We start from the raw sequence: 21,099 nt of genomic DNA, 5'->3' as shown, positions 1-21,099 counted from the left end.
GCTTGCCCCTTCCGGGTGACTCACACAAGAACATCCTGCCCTGGGACACAGCCGGGGGAGCCCCGCATTCTGCCCTCCGTACATTCCTGAGGCCAGGAGAACACTTACTAAGAGGAACGATCCTGTGGTGCTGGTCACTCTTTCTCCAGCATCTGGTCCCAGGATCTATGCCCTGAGATCACACTTCTTGCAGGAGAATTTACTTCTAGGTTCATAAGAACAAGCAGAGAATGCACACTGTGGATTCATATTTAGAAAATAAATATTTCTATAAAGGAAACATCTGTGGAAGTACAGCTCTGCTCATGACGAGAACCAGAGGTTTCTAAACCTGGCTCTACATGAGAGACCCTAGGATTGTAAAAGCCCTGACCCAGATGTCCTAAAGGAGAGTCACAGGGAATGGGCCATGATCTGTATTTTTAAGTTCCCACAGGTGGTCCTGCATTTGGAAACAATGGATACAGAGAACAGTATGTACTTTTAACACTAAATATCATGTATCAGTATCTTACTATACAGCTGCTCTATCATCTGTGCTTTTTAACTCATCAATATTTTATAAATGTCCTTCACTGTCAACCAGAGAGTCTCATTCCCAGTAACAAAGAGAGGAGTGGGATGGGGGGCCAGGCTTAGCAGAGCAGACACAGTGGTCTCACGCCTGACCCTTCAGAGGGTTGGGACGAGGGCTCAGCCCTCCTCAGCGAGACTGAGCGCCAGCTCACACAGCCCCTTCACAAGTTAATTTACTGACCCCCCTATTTCTGCATAACACAAGTGCAATCATAAATTTCCATTTGCAGACACCGTGCAGGCCTGGGGGCCAGGTGAAGCTGGCTGCACACAGCTGGATGAATTTCCTGGGCCCAGACATCCAAGGAGTGGTCTACAGATGGTGGAGGTGACCCCACTGTGGCCCTGGGCTGACAACACCTCACATCACTATCCCGTTATGATTCCTTGTCCCCAGTGCAGTCCCGTAGACTCCATTACCCTGGTGTAAATTCCAGGAGTCACCTTTATGCACAGTGAAACCCCTAAGAGTGCCTTCTCAAGAGCAGGCCATGAGCCCAGGCTGCCAGCAGTGCACCTCAGGGGCCGCCGGGGCCTAGAGCCTGGTCAGGCCTTGACAGGGACCTCTGGTGGTCCTGAACCCAGCGACTGAGTCCAGGCCCCTCCTGGGGGGCCTCTGGGGAGGAAAAGAACTCACCTAGTTGTTCTGGAGACTGGACTGGACACTGCAAGGTTAATGGTAAAAGGAAATGTATATAAATGTAGACAGCATATTTCCCCTGAGGGTACAGGTTAGCGATCTGAAACTACCTTAGGAGTACACCAGAACAGAACAAATGAGTGAAAATATTAGAACAGTGGGAGCTGGGTTTCTCACTGTTGGAGAAAGAAGTTACAAATAAGGAAAGCTAAAATGAGCCCTGAGGTGCTGGACTACAGTCAGAGGTATCAGTGCAAATATGCAGACAGAGAAACACGGAAATACACGTGTGTCAACCCGTGGGTTAGCAGACGTGTGTGTGGTTCCTAGCCTGTCTGCTGAGAGAGCATTGAGCCAGGCTCATCCCGGGTGCAGCAAGCACGCCAGCATCCCAGTCCTGGCCTCCGGGCACCATTCTCCAACAAAAGGAACCAAGGCTTCCTGGAGAAATGATTCGTTCCAGGGATGATGCAGGGAAAATACAAGATGAGCCTGGAGCATCTTGTGATGCCAAAAAGTAAAGATGTGCTCAAAAAAGGATGTGCTTGTCAAAAGAACACAGGAACCAATCTAAAGGAACTCCTAATGACCAGAGCTGGAGCAATTTGACTATTAATCTAATAAATATGAGGAAGGCACAGTTCTTCCTTGCAGAAGAATTCCAGCTAATAAATGCAGAAGAAAAGAGGAAACAGAAACCCACTTTTATGCAAACAACACAGTAACAAATGATGCAGATGAAATCCACCAATGGATCCAAAATTTGTGGGCAAAAGTTTGAGAACAAGGATATTTGTATAATCTCAGATACGTCCTTGAGATATTTATTAACTACAAAGGGAAAGATGTAGTCACTCTACAGTGTTGAGATCCTCCAGGCAAAGACCACCAGGACACGTGTGTGGTTTCACACACTGGGGAGCCTTGAGGTCTCAGTGATGGGGTAGAGGCCCCATAGGGTCTGGGCTCGTATTGGGTGATTTGGGAGGCCTTAATAAAACAAGGCTTTGCTCCGGATTGGAGGCCATCAGGAAGCAGCAGTAATTCTATGATTAGGACTCTTAAATCTCATGTAGAAAGAGGGCAGACTGGAGCGGGGCCAACACTGTAATTGGTAAAGAAGGAGCAATCACTCCGGTGAGTCAAGAATCAGGAGATTTGGGCATTTGGGTTTGGTTCCTGTTTTCCTGAGTTCAGTCATGATTCTGGAGTGATCTGGTTTCTGCCTTGGTCTGTCTTGGTTACAGAGGGGTCCTGTCAGGTGCTGATGTCCTGTGAAGTTATTTATGTCTAACACGGGAACCCCAGACTAAGCTGTGGGCGCCAGGCCAGCTTCTGGAGTCTCCTCCACACTGTGGAGGTTGATGGAGGTCCAAATCACCAGTGATAAGAAACACTGACCAAAAGGAAGCTGGTGTGGCCACGTTAACCATCTGGTGAGCTTGGGCTTCTTGTCACCGAACTAAGTGGGCTCGCCTCCTGGTGAGTTAAATAAGACTCTACACCAGTGGAAGTTGTCTCAAAAAGTAAAGCGTATTTGCAGCAAATAGGAGACCATGAGGAATCATTTCTACGGTCATGGTGTCCCCAAACAAAGGGAAGCAAGGATCTTTTATTTTGATGGGGGAATGAATATTCAAAAGGGAGAGGTGGGTATTCGCTTGCACAGACTCAGTTGGAAAACATGCTTCCACATACGCTGCAGGTTATGGTGATGAGACCTAAGCTCCTCCTGGAGAGATCTTAGCATTAAAAAGAAGGCAAAGGTCATGAGCACAGCTCTTGTGGTGAGGCTTGGTCTGGTTCAGGGTGGGTGGTGGTTGCATCTCCGTAACATAACAAAAGGGGAAAAAACAACTTGGAAAAACAGTTAACCGCTTCCAAACCCACCCTTGAGTTTCTCGGAGCACCTAGTTGGTGATATTCTTTCCCCGCCAGGATGCTGCCAGAAGCAAACTCATGCTCATGGCTAGCTCCCTAAAGCAGGAAAGCCGGCAGGCAAAGGCAGATTTGCAGGTCCAGGCTTACCTCTGGGTTCTCGTCCGGTCCTGTGAATTTTAATGCTTTCAGTGGGACATTTTTGGCCATTATTGCTCAGCTTCTCGACTTGTCCTGGGGGAAATGGATCTGAATTGCTTCACTGCCATTACCAGAAGTGAAAGCCTGGCTTCTGAGTTATTAAGAAAACCCAATGAGACTGATATACAAATGAACAATGGCTAGACCCTATATAAAAATAGATAGATAGATACATAGATAGATAGATAGATAGATAGATAGATAGATAGATAGATAGATAGATAGATAGATAGATAGACAGACAGATAGACAGACAGACAGACAGACAGATAGAACCCACATCCTCATCTACAGCAGCCAGCCCGGGAGGGTGGCTGCTGTCCATGTGGGGAATCAGAAATGGTCGCCTCAAAATATGTCTCTTTACCTTGATTATTTTCAAGAACAAAAGACTCGGAAAGAAACTTTGACCTCCCCCACACTAATCGCCTAAAAGAATTTAAGATAGAAGGCCTGTCTCCAGGACAGGCCATCACTATAGATAACTCTGGGTATGGTTAGACTGGGAGGGTCCCTGCTAAGCCCATTCTTATGAAAGCTCTGAAAACCAAGTAAAAGTAGAAGTTATCCTTTGTAAGAGACTTTTACATTTATAAGGGAAATCTCCATTTGTAAAGGTATCTCCCTGTCTGTACCAGGAAAAAGTGGGGATAATCTTATCTCTAGAAACTCTTATCAGTACAGAAGACAAGGACTCAAGTCTTCATGTTAACCTTACTCTTGTTTACTGCGCTTTTCTGGTAATCTCCCATAGCTGACTGCCCACCCCCACCCACCCCCCGCCAACATCCTCCTTTGTCTTCAGCTGAAGATAGTATTTAAGATGAAAACCTCTGCCATTTTGTCAAGTTACCCAGTTTTTCCTGGGTCTTTCCCATGTATACAGGTTATAAAGCTTTGTTTGATTTTCTCCTGTTATTCTGTCTCATGTCAATTTAAGTGGTAGCCCAGCCAGAAAGGACCCAGAGTGGGTAGAAGATTGGTCTTCCTCCCCTACAGTTTGGCGAGTTGGATGGGATAAAAATTTCAGTGGCTGGATGCTCTTTGCTCCTGGACTACTGCAGCTGAGACATCTAAGACCCCTGACAAGAGCCAACAGGAGGTAAGAGTTCTTACCATATCAGTCTCCCAGATGTCTGCTGCAGGGTCCAGGGGAAGCAAAAGTGGTGAGTTTTTTTCTTTTCTAAATTTAGATTAGCGGCAGAAAATATTGGTGAAGCTAGCTTCTTCTATTTCTTCAAAATATTGGTGAACTCAGCTACTCTAGGATTTAGTTGAGTACTCATTGGTTAAGTAGATTCTTTTCCTCCCAGAGATAGTATTTTTCCTTGTCTCTGTATTTGTGTCATTTGTCATAAAAGGAAAAACCATAGGGCAAGATGCAGGCATCTCTATAAGCCTGCTGTCTGGGCTGGTCCTGCAGTCTATGGGTTATGAGGTTTTCTTCTTTTGTCTTGTTCTATGTCTTGAGAGCTTGCTTTTGTGAACTTTCTGGTCTCCACCATCCAGAGGATGCATGTGCCAGCACACATCTTGGCAGCCAATCGAGTAGACTGGGGTTCCGGGAGATGCTTTCTTTGTCTGGCTGTGCTTGCTCTCAGGGGAGTTCATCATAAGAGGTCCCAACTGCTTCCATAAGGAGCCTTTGTCATCTCAACCTTCATTGCTTATTGTGCAATGATGGCCTTTGCTGTCTTAGGCTACTTTTGGGAGTGAATTCTCTGGATTTCTTTTGTGGATGCCACTTGCAACATGGTTAAGCTTGTTGGTATGAGTCGCTGTTAAGATCCTACTCATCAATGTGGCCAGAAGATGATCGTTTAAATTGGGAAAACTTCTATATTGAGGGAAAAAATTGTGAGAGCTCTCATCATAATTGTTTTATTGGTGCCTATGAAAAGGCCAAATTAAAAAGGAAATACAGGGGCCGGCCCCGTGGCTTAGCGGTTAAGTGCACGCGCTCCACTGCTGGCGGCCCGGGTTCGGATCCCGGATGTGTACGGACACACCGCTTCTCCGGCCATGCTGAGGCCGCGTCCCACATACAGCAACTAGAAGGATGTGCAGCTATGACACACAACTATCTACTGGGGCTTTGGGGGAAAAAAATAAATAAATAAAATTATAAAAAAAAAAAAAAGGAAATACAAAAGAAAAATAATGACTAGCCTTAAGACCCTAACCCAGGTTACAACTAAATTTAGAAAATATAAAAGTGTGTGTGTTGATAAGATTATAAAGGTTGGAATATTTCAGCTAATTTATGTGAAAAGGTGACATCAGGTCATTTATCTGGACACTGACCAGTGCAGTGTGAAAAGGTAACATCCGTGTCACTTAGCCTGGCACTGTCCATTGCGGTGTGTAAAGGTGACGTCCGAGCCTTTTAGCAGGGCACTGAAGAACAGTGCTCTGTGAAAAAGTTCATTGGGTCAATTACCTGGACACTATCCATTGCAGTGAGAAAAGGTGATGTCAGGGTCATTTAGCTGGGCACTGTCCAGTGCAGTGTGAAAAGGTGACATCCAGTTCATTTAGCTGGGCACTGTCCAAAGAATTGAGAAAGGGTGTCATCCGGGTCATTTCATTGGGCACTGTCCAGAGAGGTGTGAAAAGGTGACACTGGGTCACTTATATGGGAACTGACCAGTGCCTTGTGAAAAGGTGACATTCAGCTGACTTAGCTGAGCTCTGTCCAGTGCAATGTGAAAAAGTGATGTCCAGGTCATTTAGCCTGGCGCTGTCCACTGCGATGTGAAAAGGTGACATCCAAGTCATTTAGCCAGGCCCTGTCCAATGTGGTGTGAAAAGGTGACATCGGGTCACTTGTCTGGGCACAGTCCAGTGCTCTGTGAAAAGGTGACATCTGGGTCATTTAGATGGGCACTGTCCAGTACAGTGTGAAAAGTTGACATCCGGGTCATTTAGCAGGGCATTGTCCAGTGTGGTGTAAAAAAGTGACCTCAGATCATTTAGCTGGGCGCTGGCCATTGTGGTGAGAAAAGTTGACATTAGGATCATTTAGCTTTGCACTGTCTAGTGTGGTGTGAAAAGGTGACATCGGTTCATTTAGGTGGGCGCTATCCCATGCACTGTTAAATGGTGTTGTCCAGGACATTTAGCTGGGCACAATCCAGTGCTGTGTTAAAAGATGACAGCAGGTCACTTATCTGGGCACTGTCCAGTGCAGTGTGAAAAGCAGACATCTGGGTCATATAGTTGGACACCATCCAGTACACAGTGAAAAGGTGATGTCCAGGTCATTTAGCTAGCCACTGTCCAAGGAAATGAGAAAGGGTGACGTCCAGGTCATTTAGCCGGGCACTGTCCAGTGACGTATGAAATGGTGAAATCCAGGTCACTTAGGTGGGCACTGTCCAGTGCAGTGTGTAAAGGGGACATCCTGGTCATTCAGCCTAGCATTCTCCAGTGCAGAGTGAAAAGGTGACATCAGGTCATTTATCTTGGCACTGTCCCTTGCAGTGTGACAAGGTGACATCTAGGTCATTTAGCTGGGCACTGTCCAGTGCAGTGTGAAAAGGTGATATCCAGGTCAATTACTGGGCACATTCCAGTGCTTAGAAAAACAATGACATTGGGTCATTTAGCACTGTCCGGTGTATTGTGAAAAGGTGACATCTGGGTCATATAATTGGACACAGCCCAGTGCAGTGTGAAAAGGTGAGATCAGGTCAATTAGCTGGGCACTGTCCTGGGCAGCATGAAAAGGTGACATCCAGGTCATTTAGCTGTGCACTGTCCAGTGCACTGTGAAAAGGTGACTTCCAGGTAATACAGCTGGGGACTGCCTGGTATGGAATGAAAAGGTAACATCCAGTTCATTTAGCTGGGCACTGTCCAACGAAGTGAGAAATGGTGACATCATGTCATTTAGCGGGGCACTGTCTGGTGCATTTTGAAAAGGTGACATGAGGGTCACTTAGCTGGGCTCTGTCCACTGCAGTGTGAAAAGATGACTTCCACATCATTTAGCCTGATACTGTCCAGTGCAGTGTGAAAAGGTGACATCCAGGTCATTTATCTTGGCACTGTCCAATGCAGTGTGAAAAGGTGACCTTTGTGTTATTTAGCCTGGCACTGTCCAGTGTGGTATGAAAAGGTGGCATCCGAGTCATTTAGCCGGGCACCATCCAATGCGGTGTGAAAAGGTGACTTTGGGTCACTTAGCTGGGCACTGTCCAGTGTGGAGTGAACAGGTGACATCCAGGTCTTTACTGGGCACTGTCCTGTGCAGTGTGAAAAGGTGACCTTGGGTCATTTAGCTAGGCATTGTCAAGTGCAATGTGAAAACTTGACATCCGAGTCATTTAGCAGAAAACTGTACAGTGGGGCGTGAAAAAGTGACCTCCTGGTCATTTAGCCAGGCATTGTCCCATGCAACGTTAAAAGGTGACATCGGGTTCATTTAGCCAGGCACTGTGAAGTGTGGTGTGAAAAAGTGTCCTCTGGTTATGTAGCTTGGTACTATCCAGGGCAGTGTGAAAAGGTGACGTCCAGGTCATTTAGCTGGGCACTGCCCAGAGCAGAGTGAAAAGGTAACGTCAGGGTCATTTAGCTGGGAACTGTCCAGTGTTGTGTGAAAAGATGATGTCCTGGTCATCTAGCTATGCATTGTCCACTGTGCTGTGAAAAGGTGACCACGGGTCATTTAGCTGGGTACTGTCCCGTGCTGTGTGAAAAGGTGATATCCAGGACATTTAGCTTGGCTCTGTCCTGTGCAGTGTGAAAAGGTAAAATGGGACCATTTATCTGGGCATTGTCCAGTGAGGTGTGAAAATGTGACATAGGGGTATCTTAGCTGTACACTGTCCAGTATGGTGTGAAAAGGTGACATCCGGGTCATTTATCTGGGCACTGTCCAGTGCGGTGTGAAAATGTGATGTCCAGGTCATTTTGCTGGTCGCTGTCCAGTGAGATATGAAAAGGTTACATCAGGGTCACTTTGCTGATCACTGTCCAGTGCAACAGGAAAAGGGGACGTCTAGGTCATTTAGCTGGGCACTGTCCAGTGCAGTGTGAAAAGGTGATATCCAGGTCATTTGTCTTGGCACTGTGCAGTGCAGTGTGAAGAAGTGACATCAGATTACTTAGGTGGGCACTGTCCAGTGCTGCATGAAAAGTTGACATCCAGGTCATTCAGCTGGGCACTGTCCAGTGTGGTGTGACAACATAACATCGGGTCACTCTGCTGGGCACTGTCCAGTGCAGTGTGAAAAGGTGACATCTGTGTCATTTACCTGGGCACTGTCTGGTGTGGTGTGAATGGTGACAAGTGGTCATTGAGTTGGGCACTGTCCAGTGCAGTGTGAAAAGGAGACCTCGGGCCATTAGCAGGCCATTGTCCAGTGTGAAGCAAAAAGGTGACATCCATGTCATTTAGCTGGGCAATGTCCAGTGCTGTGTGAAAATGTGACCTCAGGTCAATTTGCTCGGCAATGTACAGTGTGATGTGAAAAGGTGACATCAGGGTCATTAAGCTGGGCACTGTCCTGTGCAGTGTGAAAAGTTGACATCTGGGTCATTTAGCCAGGCATGGTCCCTCAGTGTGGTGTGAAAAAGGGACGTCCAAGTCATTTAGCCAGGCATGGTCCCTCAGTGTGGTGTGAAAAATGGACATCCGGGTCATTTAGCTAGGCACTGTCCAGTGCGGTGTCAAAAGGTGACGTCAATCTGTTTATCCAGGCACTGTCCAGTGCAGTTTGATAATGTGACATATGGGTCATTTAGCTGAGCGCTGTCCCGTGTGGTATGAAAAGATGACGTCAGGGTCTTTTAGCTGGGTGCTGTCTGAATGCGGTATGAAAAGGTAACGTCCAGGTCATTTAGCTGGGCACTGCCAGTGCGGTGTGAAAAGGTAATGCCCGGGTCGTTTAGCTGGGCACCATCCGGTGCGGTGTGAAAATGTGACATCCAGGTCATTTAGCTAGGCACACTCCAGTGCGATGCGAAAAGGTGACCTCAGGTCAGTTAGCTGGGATCTGTACAGTGTGGTGTGAAGAGGTGACATCAGGATCATTAAGATTGGAAATGTCCAGTGTGGGATGAAAAGGTGACATCTGGGTCACTTAGCTCATCGCTATCCAGTGCAGTGTGAAACGATGTCATCCGGGTCATTTTGCTGGGCACTGTCCAGTATGGTGTAAGAAGGTGACATCCAGGTGGTTAAGCTGGCCATTGTCCAGTGTGGTGTGAATGGGTGATATGCAAGTCATTGAGTTGGGCCCTGTCCAGTACAGTGTGAAAAGCAGACCTCCAGTCATTAGCTGGGCATTGTCCTGTGTGATGCAAAAAGGTGACGTCCATGTCATTTAGCTGGGCAATGTCCAGTGCAGTGTGAAAATGTGACCTCGGGTCATTTTGCTGGGCCATGTATAGTGTGTGAAAAGGTGACATCAGGGTTATTTAGCTGGGCACTGTCCAGTGCAGGGTGAAAAGGGGACATCCAGTTCACTTTGCTGGGCATTCTCCAGTACAGAGTGAAAAAGTGAGTTCTGGGTCGTTTAGCCAGGCACTGTCCAGTGCAATGTGAAAAGGGGACATCCAAGTCATTTAGCGTGGCACTGTCCAGTTTGGTGTGAAAAGGTGACATCCAGGTAATTTATCTGGGCACTGCCCAGTGTGATGTGAAAAGGCTACCTTGGGCCATTTATTTGGGCACTGTACAGTGCGGTGTGAAAAGGTAACATCGAGGTCATTTACCTGGACACTGTCCAATGTGGTATGAAAAGGTGACCTTGGGTTATTTAGCTGGGATCTGTACAGTGTGGTGTGAAAAGGTGATGTCCAGGTCATTTAGATTGGCACAGCCAAGTGCATTGTGAAAAGGTGACAACAGGTCATTTATCTGGGCACTGTCCAGTGTGGTGTGAAAAGGTGACATCAGAGTCATCAAGTTAGGCACTGTCCTGTTCGGTGTGAAACAGTGACATCCAGGTCATTTAGCCAGACAGTGTCCAGTGCGGTGTGAAAAGGTGACGTCTGGGTCTTTTAGCTGTGCACTGTCCAATGGAGTGCGAAAGGGTGACTTCCAGGCCAGCCTTGGGCTTGTCCCAGATCCACTGCTCAGTCCCTCCTGGCTCCCAGGGCTTGTTGAAAAGCCACTCCCCTGGTGAGCCTACTATGTGCTAATTCTCTGCCCAAGGTGTGATCTGATCCAGGATGAGCCCCCAAGGCCAGATTTCTGAAGGATGAGGGTGGTAGCTTGGAATCAAGGGTTTATGGAGACACCAGAGGCCGTCCCCCCTCCACCCTGCCCTCCCTTCAAACCTGGCCTTGGCCGCTCTGATTATGGAGCTGGACGTTTCTTCCTCAGCTCCAGCAGACTCAGGCGCCTGGTCGAATCCCTTCTTCCCAGCCTTCTCCCTTCTCACTAGGACGGGCAGTGGGCTCTCCCAGGGTCTCCCTGCCTCTCGCCACCCCACCTCCCCGTCAGCCAGCAGAGGGTCGGCTCCATGGCTGCCTGCCATCCTGACCCTGCGGCCTCCCTAGCCCCCTCCCACTTGAGTGACGTGGGAATCAGTCTTCCCCAGAAGACCCTGTTTCTCTGTACCTGCCAGCACCACTTTTTGAGGCCCCTGCACTATTCATACCTTCCGTATGGTCTCAGCCTCGCAGGCCCTCAGCGAGATGCCTGCATCTGCACACACCCCAGGCTAGAGGGCCTGCGTCTCATTCACCCGTGTCCTGGCCGGATAGCCAGGCCAAAATGAACAGATGACCAGTGAGGACTCGGAACAGGGTGATGCCCTCAAGCCTTCCTCACCACCAGAACCACCCAGGAGCTCAGACAGCCCCTCAACCTGGACTTCCAACCAACACTGTGGACCACCCGGGAGGCTGAGGGGGCCGTGGTGCTGCTGGCATGGAAGGGGAGGCACAGGGCTCCCCGACCACCCCACATCCAGGAGCCCTGAGCAGGAGGGGCTGACAGAGCTTTGAGAGACTTTGGGGAAGAAAGAACCTTCTAGAGAGGGACAAGAGAGAGGAGGTGCGGCCACTGTGTACAAGGACATGACTCGGTGAGATTGGAGTGTGGGAAGGTCCACGGGCTGTGATAGACACAAGGAGAAGGGCTGAGGACAAGACTCCTACCCAAGGGCCATGATGGTCCCCACAGAGAAGGGTGAGCATATGGAGTGGCGTGGCCTCCCCTGACTCAGCCGGCCCCTTAGGACCAGTGGGGACCCTATGCCCTCAGCCCACGAAGTCCTTGATGCTCTGGGTGATCACAGCTGGGCCTCGGTTTCCCCACCCGTCCTGGAGCACGGAGATGTGGGGAGCAGGAAGGCCTGTACATCTTGGAAGAAGATGGGCTGAGGCCAGGCCCTAGGGGCCAGCAAACACCCCCAGGCACGAGAGTCCCACGTCCCTCCCCCAGGGCTAGTGAGCCCAGGGGAACATCATTCCTGGAAACTTCTCGTTTCTCATCTAGCCCACAGGGCTGTGAGGGTGGCCTGTGTCTGCCCGCAAGCCTTGTCCTACCAACACCCCTTGCTCCTCCTCCTACCTCCCCAGCCCCACGGGCAGCCCCAGGCAGTTAGAGAGGCCTCCACTCCCCTCCAGGAGAGAAGCGTGGTTCCGGTCCCAGCTGAAGTATAAAAGGTTCCCTTAGAAGCTGAGAAAATGGTTAAAATGGTGGTGGCCTGCAGGTGAAGTGACGTGTTACGCCACCACTGACCAGGGTGCTTTCTGGAAGTCTTGAGGGCACAGGGTGTGCTCACAGTACAAAGTGACTGTAACCACACCTGAAGCACGGCCCCAGTGACACGAGATTGTCAGGGCATGGGGGCGTGTGTACATATGTACAGGGGATATGATAGATAGACAAACAGACAGGTAGATGGATGGATGGATAGATAGATAGATAGATAGATAGATAGATAGATAGATAGATAGATAGAGATATTATATTGAACCTGAAGTAAGTTCGCTCACCCAGCATGTAGCAAGCCAATCTCTGACACCGGGTGTAGCGGAAGAAAGTAGCAATTTTGTAGCAAAGCGCTGAGCAAGGAGAATGGGCAGCTCACTCTGTAATCCCCAACTCCCCAAAAAGTTACAAGCAAGGGTTTTTAAATGGGAAATCAAAGGAGACAAGCCGTGGCAGTCATGACCATAGGCATCCGGGAGAGTGAATGTGCAAGGGTCAGAGCAGGTATTCTGGCCTCAAGTCAGTTGTTATCATTATCTGTTCCTTATCAGTACCTTGGGACCAGATGTCTTGGGTTCTGCAAAACCAGTTTTCTGTGTCACCTTGGACCCTGTGAGCGATTATATGATGGGAGCTGTGGCTTTGGAGGTCAGCATCTTCCTACCACCCTGCATTTGGCCTTGTGAGGCTGCTTGCAGGGAGGAGAATGGTGAGATAGGGAAAACCGCAGGTGAGTGTCCTTGGTTGTCTGTCTCCATGATGAATGGTGGATTTCGGGGCCAGGAAGCCAAGGAGTTGGGGTCTGGGAAGCCTCATCTTCTTGATATTTTGGATATCAGTTTCCCTGTAACAAAACTTCAAAGGACAGATAACTAGCCAAACTTCAGTGTGAGCCCAGTGTGAGGCCACCTGGGCTTTAATAATTTGTAACTTCCATTTGCCTTGTGAAATTCAGGGATACAGAGGTTAAAAACACTGATACATGTGAATGTAATGTAGAGAAGCAGGGAAAGAGATGAGTGCTTTTGGTTTTAACCCCATAGGTGCTGGGTTTAACATAGGGGAACTGATACCAGGACTGGCATCAGATAGATAGATAGACAGGTGGGTAGATAGGTAGATAGATATAGATAGGTAGGTAGATAGATAGATAGATAGATAGATAGATAGATAGATAGATAGGTAGATAGATAGATGATAGGTAGATGACAGATAGATGACAGATGATTGATAGATAGATAGATAGATAGATAGATAGATAGATAGATAGATAGGTGATAGACAGATAGGTGATAGATAGATAGATAGATAGATAGATAGATAGATAGATAGATAGATAATAGATAGATAGACGAGTGATAGATGTATAGATGTGCTTGCATAGGAAATAACTAGATGAAAGTGAACTGAGATGTTAACAAGGTGTCTCCGGGATATGGATCATGTGTGATTTTTGTTTTCTTTTTTATGGTTTTCTGAATTGTCTTAGTTTTCTACAATGTGTATGTGTTATTTTTCTAATTAGAAAAGTTAGAAGTTATCTTCTAAATAATCTAAATTGCAATGCAGAAACTTTCCAGATTTGGAGGCACCTTCCGTGTTGCTCACCTCGTGCAATGCTCACACCTACCCGGAAAGAGAGGTGCTGTTTTGCCTCCATTTTACAGATGAGAGAACTGAGGGGAAGGAAGTGACCTGTCCGAGATCACTCAACAAATGAAGGCAGAACCTGATTCCCAAAGACGAGCTCCTTCCATGATGATGTTTACCCAGGGGCCGTAACCCTGAGCCTTCAACTCTTGGGCAGGGCTACAATGGTAGCCAATGCACATGTATTGATCAAAAAATGCAGGAGATGGGGTGTGCTAACAGCCCTCACGCCCCCAAAGTCCCAACCCAGACCACAATGACAAGATACCATCAATGACAGGAGCCACTGCTAACCCCTGTGCACCAGGCACCAACGCCACCACAGCTCCCGGTCCACAGCCATCATCAGCACCCATCGCACAGACAGGGAAGCAGTAAACTGCTCAAGGCCACTCAACTGGCAGAGCCAAGGTTGGACCCCCACAGGCAGGGACTCAAATGATCCCTCTCAGCCGCTTCATAGGATGGGCATTCATGCCACACCCAGTGTTCAGACTTCACCTGCAGGCCATAACGGGTTGGGGAGTGATAGATTCCTGCTAACATGTGAAAGGTCAGCTGGCCAGAGCGTGGGTAACTCACTGGAAAGGGAGGCCTGACGCAGTCCGCCCTACCTGTCCACCGAGTGCCCGTAGAATGCAGGGTGATGTCTAGACGCTGGGACGCACTGATCAGCACAATGGACCAGAGCCCTGACCCAGGGGCTTACATTCTGGAGGAGCGGACAACAGGCAGGACAACCAATGAATAACCAGGATCATCTATAGTCAGACAAGTATGTCAAGGCAGCCGTCAGGGGCCTGGGTGCCATGAGAGCCTCCCCAGGGCAGCAGCCCAGCAGAGCAGCAGGAGCAAGTGTGAGGTTTTCACAGGACCGATGGGAGGAGAGACATGAGAGGGAGGAGGCCTCCAGGTTCCTGGCTCTGAGGGACCATTCCAGAGAGGAGATTAGGGTGCCCAGAAGATCTGAGAAGCTTCTCTCCCAGGAGAGGCTGCCTTGCTTGGGATGGGGAGAGGCCAGGGAGCAGGGCTGAGGGGACAAGTGCAGATATGACCCCTAAGAGGGCAGAGCAGTGGGGGGAGGGGCACAGGGCGAGGCTGAAGGACTCAGGACTAAGCAAGGTCGGGAAGGGGGGTGTTTTCACAAGGGGCCAGACATGGTGGAGAGGGAGAGGCCAAGGCAGCCAGAGGCAAAGGAGACAGAAAGAGGCCTTCAGACCCTCAAAGCTCACTCATCGCACCCAAAAAGTAGATGGTGGCAGATCCCCATTTAGGAGAATTTCATGTGTACGCAAGTGTCCCCAAGCGTCTAACTCCATACCCAAGTATCCGGGATGAAATGACATTGTGTTTGAGATTTAAAGAACTTCAACAACAAGAAATGGTGACACAAATACGGCAAAACATTCACAACCGCTAATCCAGGAATTGGCATGTGGGTGCTCATTGAGCGGTCCCTTTCACTGCACCGCGTGTGTAAAATCGTCCTCATGAAAGGTACAGATGAAAGCCCCCACCAGGGACCACCAAGCTGCCCACCGGTGGGCAGGATGAAGTGTTGAGTAGGCCATGGTGCTTGTGCGGCAATGGCCGACACGAGGTGGGACCTTCTGGGAACGGCCCTTGGGCTGAATCTGTCAAGTGGAGGCCACATGGACCATTTACCCAGCAATTCCACTTGTAGGCAAGTTATCCTGCAGAGACTCACACGTGCACACAAAGCCTGTGTCCGGGGTGGTCTGTGGTGGACAGAATCAGAAACACCCTAAATGCCCCTCAATAAGAGACCAGCAGTATACTGAAATATCCGTGCCATGCGGCCGATCGGTCCCTGAAAATCAGATCAGTGTGCAATCAAGTGCATGATCCCAGAGACATCATTAAGTGGAAAAAAGAGAGAAGGAAGGAAACCGTGTATACATATGCTGTATTTTTAAAGACAGCAGATACCACATCCGTAACTTGAACACTCTTTGATCATCTCTGAAAAGAGTAGGAAGAGACTTGCAGCGCCCTCCCTCCAGGAGTGAGAACAGGGAGACACTCCCCCTGCAGACGGAGGGCATCTCCTCCATAGGGGGCTTTTTTCCCAGAACTAACAGAGATGAAGGAAACCCTGAGGAGGAAGAGGGAGGTGGAGCCTGAACTTGCAGGGGTGTTGGAAGCTGACTGACCAGGAGAGAGGCCCACCCGGCCTGGAACCCGGAGGACCAGGTAAGGGTAGGCGTCCCTCTTCTCTGAAGTAGGAGCAGGCCATTTGCTGACTGCGGGGTAAGGTTGGGGGGGTCCTGAGAGAAACGGGGAGAGAGGAGCTGGCAGGACGTGTGAGGGTTGCTCAGCACACCACGGCGGGGAGTGTCTGACCACTGCAGCCCACGCGGGAAAATGGCGTGGGGCCAGCAGCAGGGCTGCCAGCAAGCATGGGGCTGGCCTCGCAGGGAGGGGTGAACATGCGAGGGGCGGACTGGGAGCCAGAGGAGGGCGAGGGCCTGGACCTCCCCCCCGGGAGGGACAGAGCCCAGCCAGAGGGGGCACGGATGCTGTGGGAACAGGAGACTTCAGTGGTGCAGCAGTTGGGGGCACAGAGCCGGGAAGGAGGGAACAGGGGTGAGTGTGAGCCAGGACCACGGAGGCGACTGTAGCAGGAGGAGGGGGACCACAGATGCTGGGAGGGCACAGGGCTGAGAGCTGCGACGGAGGGTGCTGGGGCATCACATGGGGCCTGCTCCTGCACTACTGTCGCTGTCTTGAACTTCTTAAGAATTTCACCTCTGAACGTATGCTTCGTAAATGAAGTCTGGGGGATGATGAAGCCTGCATGAGAGCAGGGAGATGCACATGACAAGCGTGCCCATCGTTCCTGGCCGCCCCACGTGCATACAGCACTTTTGTAATGGGAGAATAGCAGAGACCCTGGCTCCTGGAGAGAGCTCAGACACAGAGAAGGCAGTGGCCTTCTAAGAAACATGAAGGACCAAGGAACCCACCTTACCCTTTCTAACTAGGGTTCTTTCCTGTAGGGGCCAGCCAGTTGTGCAGAAAATGATGACAGAGAAGGAAAGAAGACACGGCGCCCACAGCTCCTTCTCCCTTCAGCCTTCCTGACTCACGCCCAGCCAGGGTGGAGTGTGGGTAGTTGGTGCGGGTACGAAGTGGAATAACGAATGCTCACAGAAGCATCGCTCAAGTTAGCCAAAAAGTAGAAACAACCCAAATATCCATCAGTGGATGAATGGAAACAAAACACTCTATATACGCCCAGTGGAATATTATTCAGCCATAAAAAGGCACGAAGTACTGACTCACACTACAGTGTGGATGAACCTTGAAAACATGATGCTCATTGAAAGAAGCCAGATACAAATGGCTATGTATTGTATAATTCCATTTATATGAAATGCCAAAAATAGGCAAATCCGTAGAGACAGAAAGTAGATGTGGTTGCCAGGTGCTGGGGAAGGAGAATAAGAAATAACTGCTCCCGGGTACAGGGTTTCTTTTTGGGGTGAGGAAAATGTTCTAGAATCAAACAGTTGCTTTCACAACTCTGTGAATATACTAGAAACCACTGAAAAGTACACTTTAAAAGGGTGAATTTTATGGCATGTGAATTACTTCTCAGTAAAAAATAAAAATAAGATAAAAATAAAGAATGCAACTCTTATCCTCATTAACATAAAATACACCTAGAAACAAGTGGCCATAGAAGCAAACCAGAACTCCCTGTGGTGTCTGGCCTCAAGCCTTCCGGCACCGTCAGGACCATCGTGGGTTCAAGTGGCTTTGCCGCTGGGAGAGTCCAGTCTGACAAAAGCAGTCAGCCAGTTCATTGTGTCAGGAAAAATAAAAGTGCTTATGAGGAAGCTGATTCCTCAGAACAAGAAATTAATCTAAAAATAAAAGAAAAAAAAGTGAAGGGAAAGCAGTTTTGTGCAGAATGAAATACACATACCTGTCCCAGGCAGGAATGTGCAGTGTGTGATTTTGATGATTCTGCATAAGAGCTAAATGCTCTCGTGTTGGCATCTAAAGTGGCAAAGCACAACATAAAGACGAATGGTGATATTCAAGCTGATGAGATAAACACTTAATTTATGTTTAGTTAGACTGACGCATTTTTAAAAACACCGTGACGAGTCAAGAGAGACCTGCAATGAGAGGAACACTTTATATTTAGTATCTTTACTGACACCTTTTCCCCACTTGCTGAACAAGTTGCCCCACAAAATGTGTAGCAGGCCCAAGGGCCCCCTCTGGAGACACTGGGAAGGAGAGACTCTGAGGGGTGGGGTAGCGGGGGACTAGGTGGGGTGGACCCCCGCTGGGCCCTGTGACCCTGTAACTGCAGGCCTCACAGCCCAAGGGCCGCGTCCTGGGGAGCTAGAGGACGGCGACTCAGCGTGAGTTCTGGCGGCCTGGTGGTCTGAGTTCTTGGCATAGTCAGCCTGGCCTGGGACCCAGCATCTGAGCAAGGAGGACCCTGAGTCCTCCCAGCGTGGTGTAGGGGAGGCACAGGGAGAGAAAGGCCAGCAGGGCCTGCCAGTGGGTGACCGTGGCCTCACCACCCTCACTTCTCGGAGCCATGGTGTCCCCCTTTGGGCTGTGTGCTGCCTCCTTCCCAGGCTGTGGGAGGGGAAACAGCTGAAGGGGAAATGTTTTGTGAACTGCCAGCATGGAGAGGCACCAAGAGGTGGCGAATGCCATTGGCCAGGATCTCCAGACCCCACTCCCCAAGAGCTGGCACTGGACCAGAACCCTGCCAAGGGGTGTGGGGGCCAAGACGTGCTACACGGGACCCAGGACAGGGAGAGCCGGGGCACCTGAGCCGCCTGTCAAAGTGTAAGAGTGTTCTGGGCTGGAATATCCGGAAATTCGTGTCGCAGGCTGAGGGCCGCAGGGGAGTGCTGAGGTGCTCTGTGTCCAAGGCCAAGATGCCATAGGCCAGGCAGAGGAGTGTGGCCTGGCCCAGGGGTGGCGCTGACCACCTGCACACATAGTCACCCCAGGACCACCTTCCCTGTCCAGGCACTCAGGGCAGAAGGGTCAAGGAAGATCCCCCAGAAATGGAAGGGCACATCACCTGGCCATGTGTCCCATGCCCACCCCATGGCCCACCCACTTGGCACAGGCAAGGCCCTTCTGGGAAGAGGCCTTCGAGTGTCCACCCTGCGCAGAAGCAGCCCTGACCCTGCACCTCCTCCTCTCTTTCTCAGACACTCGACATTCTCTGCATGGAGCATGCAGCTCAAAACACAAGACGCCCGTTCTTGCTGTAGAAAGTTCGGGAAAAGACAGAAAGTCACCGCAAGAGGAATAAAATGCCCTCCAAGATCACCCCCCAGCCCTTGGGACCCTCCTCCTTCTTCGTGTCCTGTGGACTATGTGCAGAATTGGGGCAGGTCATTCCCACCCCTGAGGGGCGCCTCCCCGACCGTGGAAAACAACGAGGTGTTAGTTCTGTTGTGGATCCTTCATTTTCTTCACTCCCAGAATAAATGTTCATTACTTTCAAAATGGGACAAAATGGCCCACTTAATCAGGAGCCTTTTTAAATTTAAAAACGTGACCCCAAGGCAGCAGCTGTCCAGCCCGGGACCTGTCCAAGGCGGAAGCCCCTTGGCCCAGCACGGGCAGAGCCAGCCCCACTGCCTGCCACGTTCCTCCCCCCACCGCCTCCTTTAAAGGTGCCCTGGGGCCTCAGGCCTGCCACCTGCAACCATGCACTGTCTTGCCAGCCTTGCCCTGGCCCTCCTCGCCCTGGAGGCTGCCCTCACACTGGCCCTAGCCCTCTCTTTGCCAGGAAGGCCCAGGCTGCCCTCCTCCTCTGGGATCACACCCAGGAGGTTCTTCCCCACCTCCTTCTGCTCTGGGTGCACCCCTGGAATGCCACCAGCCTTGCTGCTTCACTGACGGGGACAGGAAGAGCAGAGTGAGCAGAGGAGGCACACCCCAGGGGGGTCAGGGATGGCAGAGAAGCAGGGCATTGCCCAGAGACCCCACATGCTGGGGCCGCGAGCTGCAGGGCCGAGGCCACCGTCCTGGGATGAGAAGAGACCAGGAAGCTAACTGGGCATGCGGTACCTGTCCTCAGCCCCTCAGGACTTACCTCCACCTCCTGCAGGGGGCCCGCTCTTGCTTCCTAACGTTCACAGCTGACTCACGCTTCTGTCAGCCATGTTGCATTTCTGGCAGATTTTTTTCCCCTTCCAAGAAACAGTGTTGGGGTGCTAGGGATCGGACCCCCCGTGGTTCCTGCCTGGCCCCCCCTTGCTGGTCAGGTGGAGTCTGGCCGGCCTCCCACCCACCAGCCCGTCCTGTGTGCAGGGCAGGCCACCGTGTGCCCGGAGCTCAGCTCCTCCCCCAAGGAGTCCTGCGTGATCTCCTGCTTCACCCACAACAGCTGCCCCTCAGGGTCCAGGTGCTGCACCCAGAACCCTGCAGCCACTCCTGCCTGGTCCCCCTCACTAGTGACACCTCCGGCCCTGCCCCAGCTGAGCCCTGTCCAGGAGGAGGGAGGAAACAGCTTTGTCAAGGGTCCACTCCCCTCCCTTAGTGAAGCCCCAGCAGTCCCATAAACTAGGCCAGGCCATGAGCCCGGTTCCCTCCTGGACCCGCCCGAGGCCCAGTGGAGGCTGGCGGCCTCTTCCCAGCATCACCAAGGCCCCGCTCACCATTCACAGGCTGCAGTCTCCCTCTCAGCCGGGTCCCTGAGGGCTCCAGGTTACCAGGGTGCGGTGGGGACCCCGTGGCGAGACAAGCAGGGGGACAGCCCCAGCAGGTCCAGTGAGCCATGAAGGGCTGGCCCGAAGGCGGGCCGCTGCCCCGGGTGCAGGCCCCCTGGTCCCAGAGCCCTGCTGGGAGAGCAGCGAGTGCTCCAGGGACGACCAGAGTGAGAACAACCAGAAGTGTTGCTTCAGCACGTGTGCCATGAGGCATCTGGATCCTAACACAGGCGAGCGTCCCGGAGACCCCTCCCCCAGCACACCTTCCCCTAGCAGCTTCTCCTTTTGCCTCTCCTGATCTAGGCAGCCTCCGCAGGGCCCTGAGGGCAGTGCATGCAGGGGAAGGTGGGGAGCTCAGGAGGAGGCAGGATCAGGCCTTTGCTGGTACTTGATGTGGCCGCTGCAGTAGAGCGTAGATGTCAGGCCAGCAAAGGGGACTCAGAGGAGCCCCGAGCTTGCCTGGTAGGACTCAATGCAGCCGGGCCACCTGCAAGGCCTGTGCCTTTGCCACTTAACCTTGGGGAGCAGCTGGGCTCCCAAATGTGGGAGGAGCTCTGGGTTAGGAGCCCAGAGATGCGGTTCCCTGCTAATAGACCTCTCCCGCCTGCCCACGAAGACTGTGAGGGCTGGCGAGCGGTGGGTGTGGAGGGCCCGCTGACCCATCTGCATGCAGTGCCCCTCCCGCCCCTGCCCCCATCGTGGTCAGGCACCACAGCCTCCGAGGCCTCCGCGTCCCCTGCAGAGGAACCCATTCAGTGACA

General features: G+C 51.0%; 1 protein-coding gene across 1 annotated transcript; it reads left to right on the top strand.

Moving 5' to 3' along the window:
* Window positions 1-19,334: 19,334 nt before the first annotated feature.
* LOC101401868 (whey acidic protein-like) lies at window positions 19,335-20,636 on the top strand. Its single transcript, XM_004438380.1, is given in 4 exon segments — window positions 19,335-19,417; window positions 19,945-20,045; window positions 20,048-20,083; window positions 20,449-20,636. Coding segments are annotated over 4 exon segments (408 nt in total).
* Window positions 20,637-21,099: the final 463 nt, after the last annotated feature.

Source organism: Ceratotherium simum, chromosome 1 (genome assembly GCF_057802395.1).
Source record: "Ceratotherium simum simum isolate JZ-2026a chromosome 1, ASM5780239v1, whole genome shotgun sequence".
NCBI classification, from domain to species: domain Eukaryota; kingdom Metazoa; phylum Chordata; class Mammalia; order Perissodactyla; family Rhinocerotidae; genus Ceratotherium; species Ceratotherium simum.
Note: the sequence above shows the minus strand (reverse complement) of the source record. Positions and strands in the feature narration are given on the sequence as shown.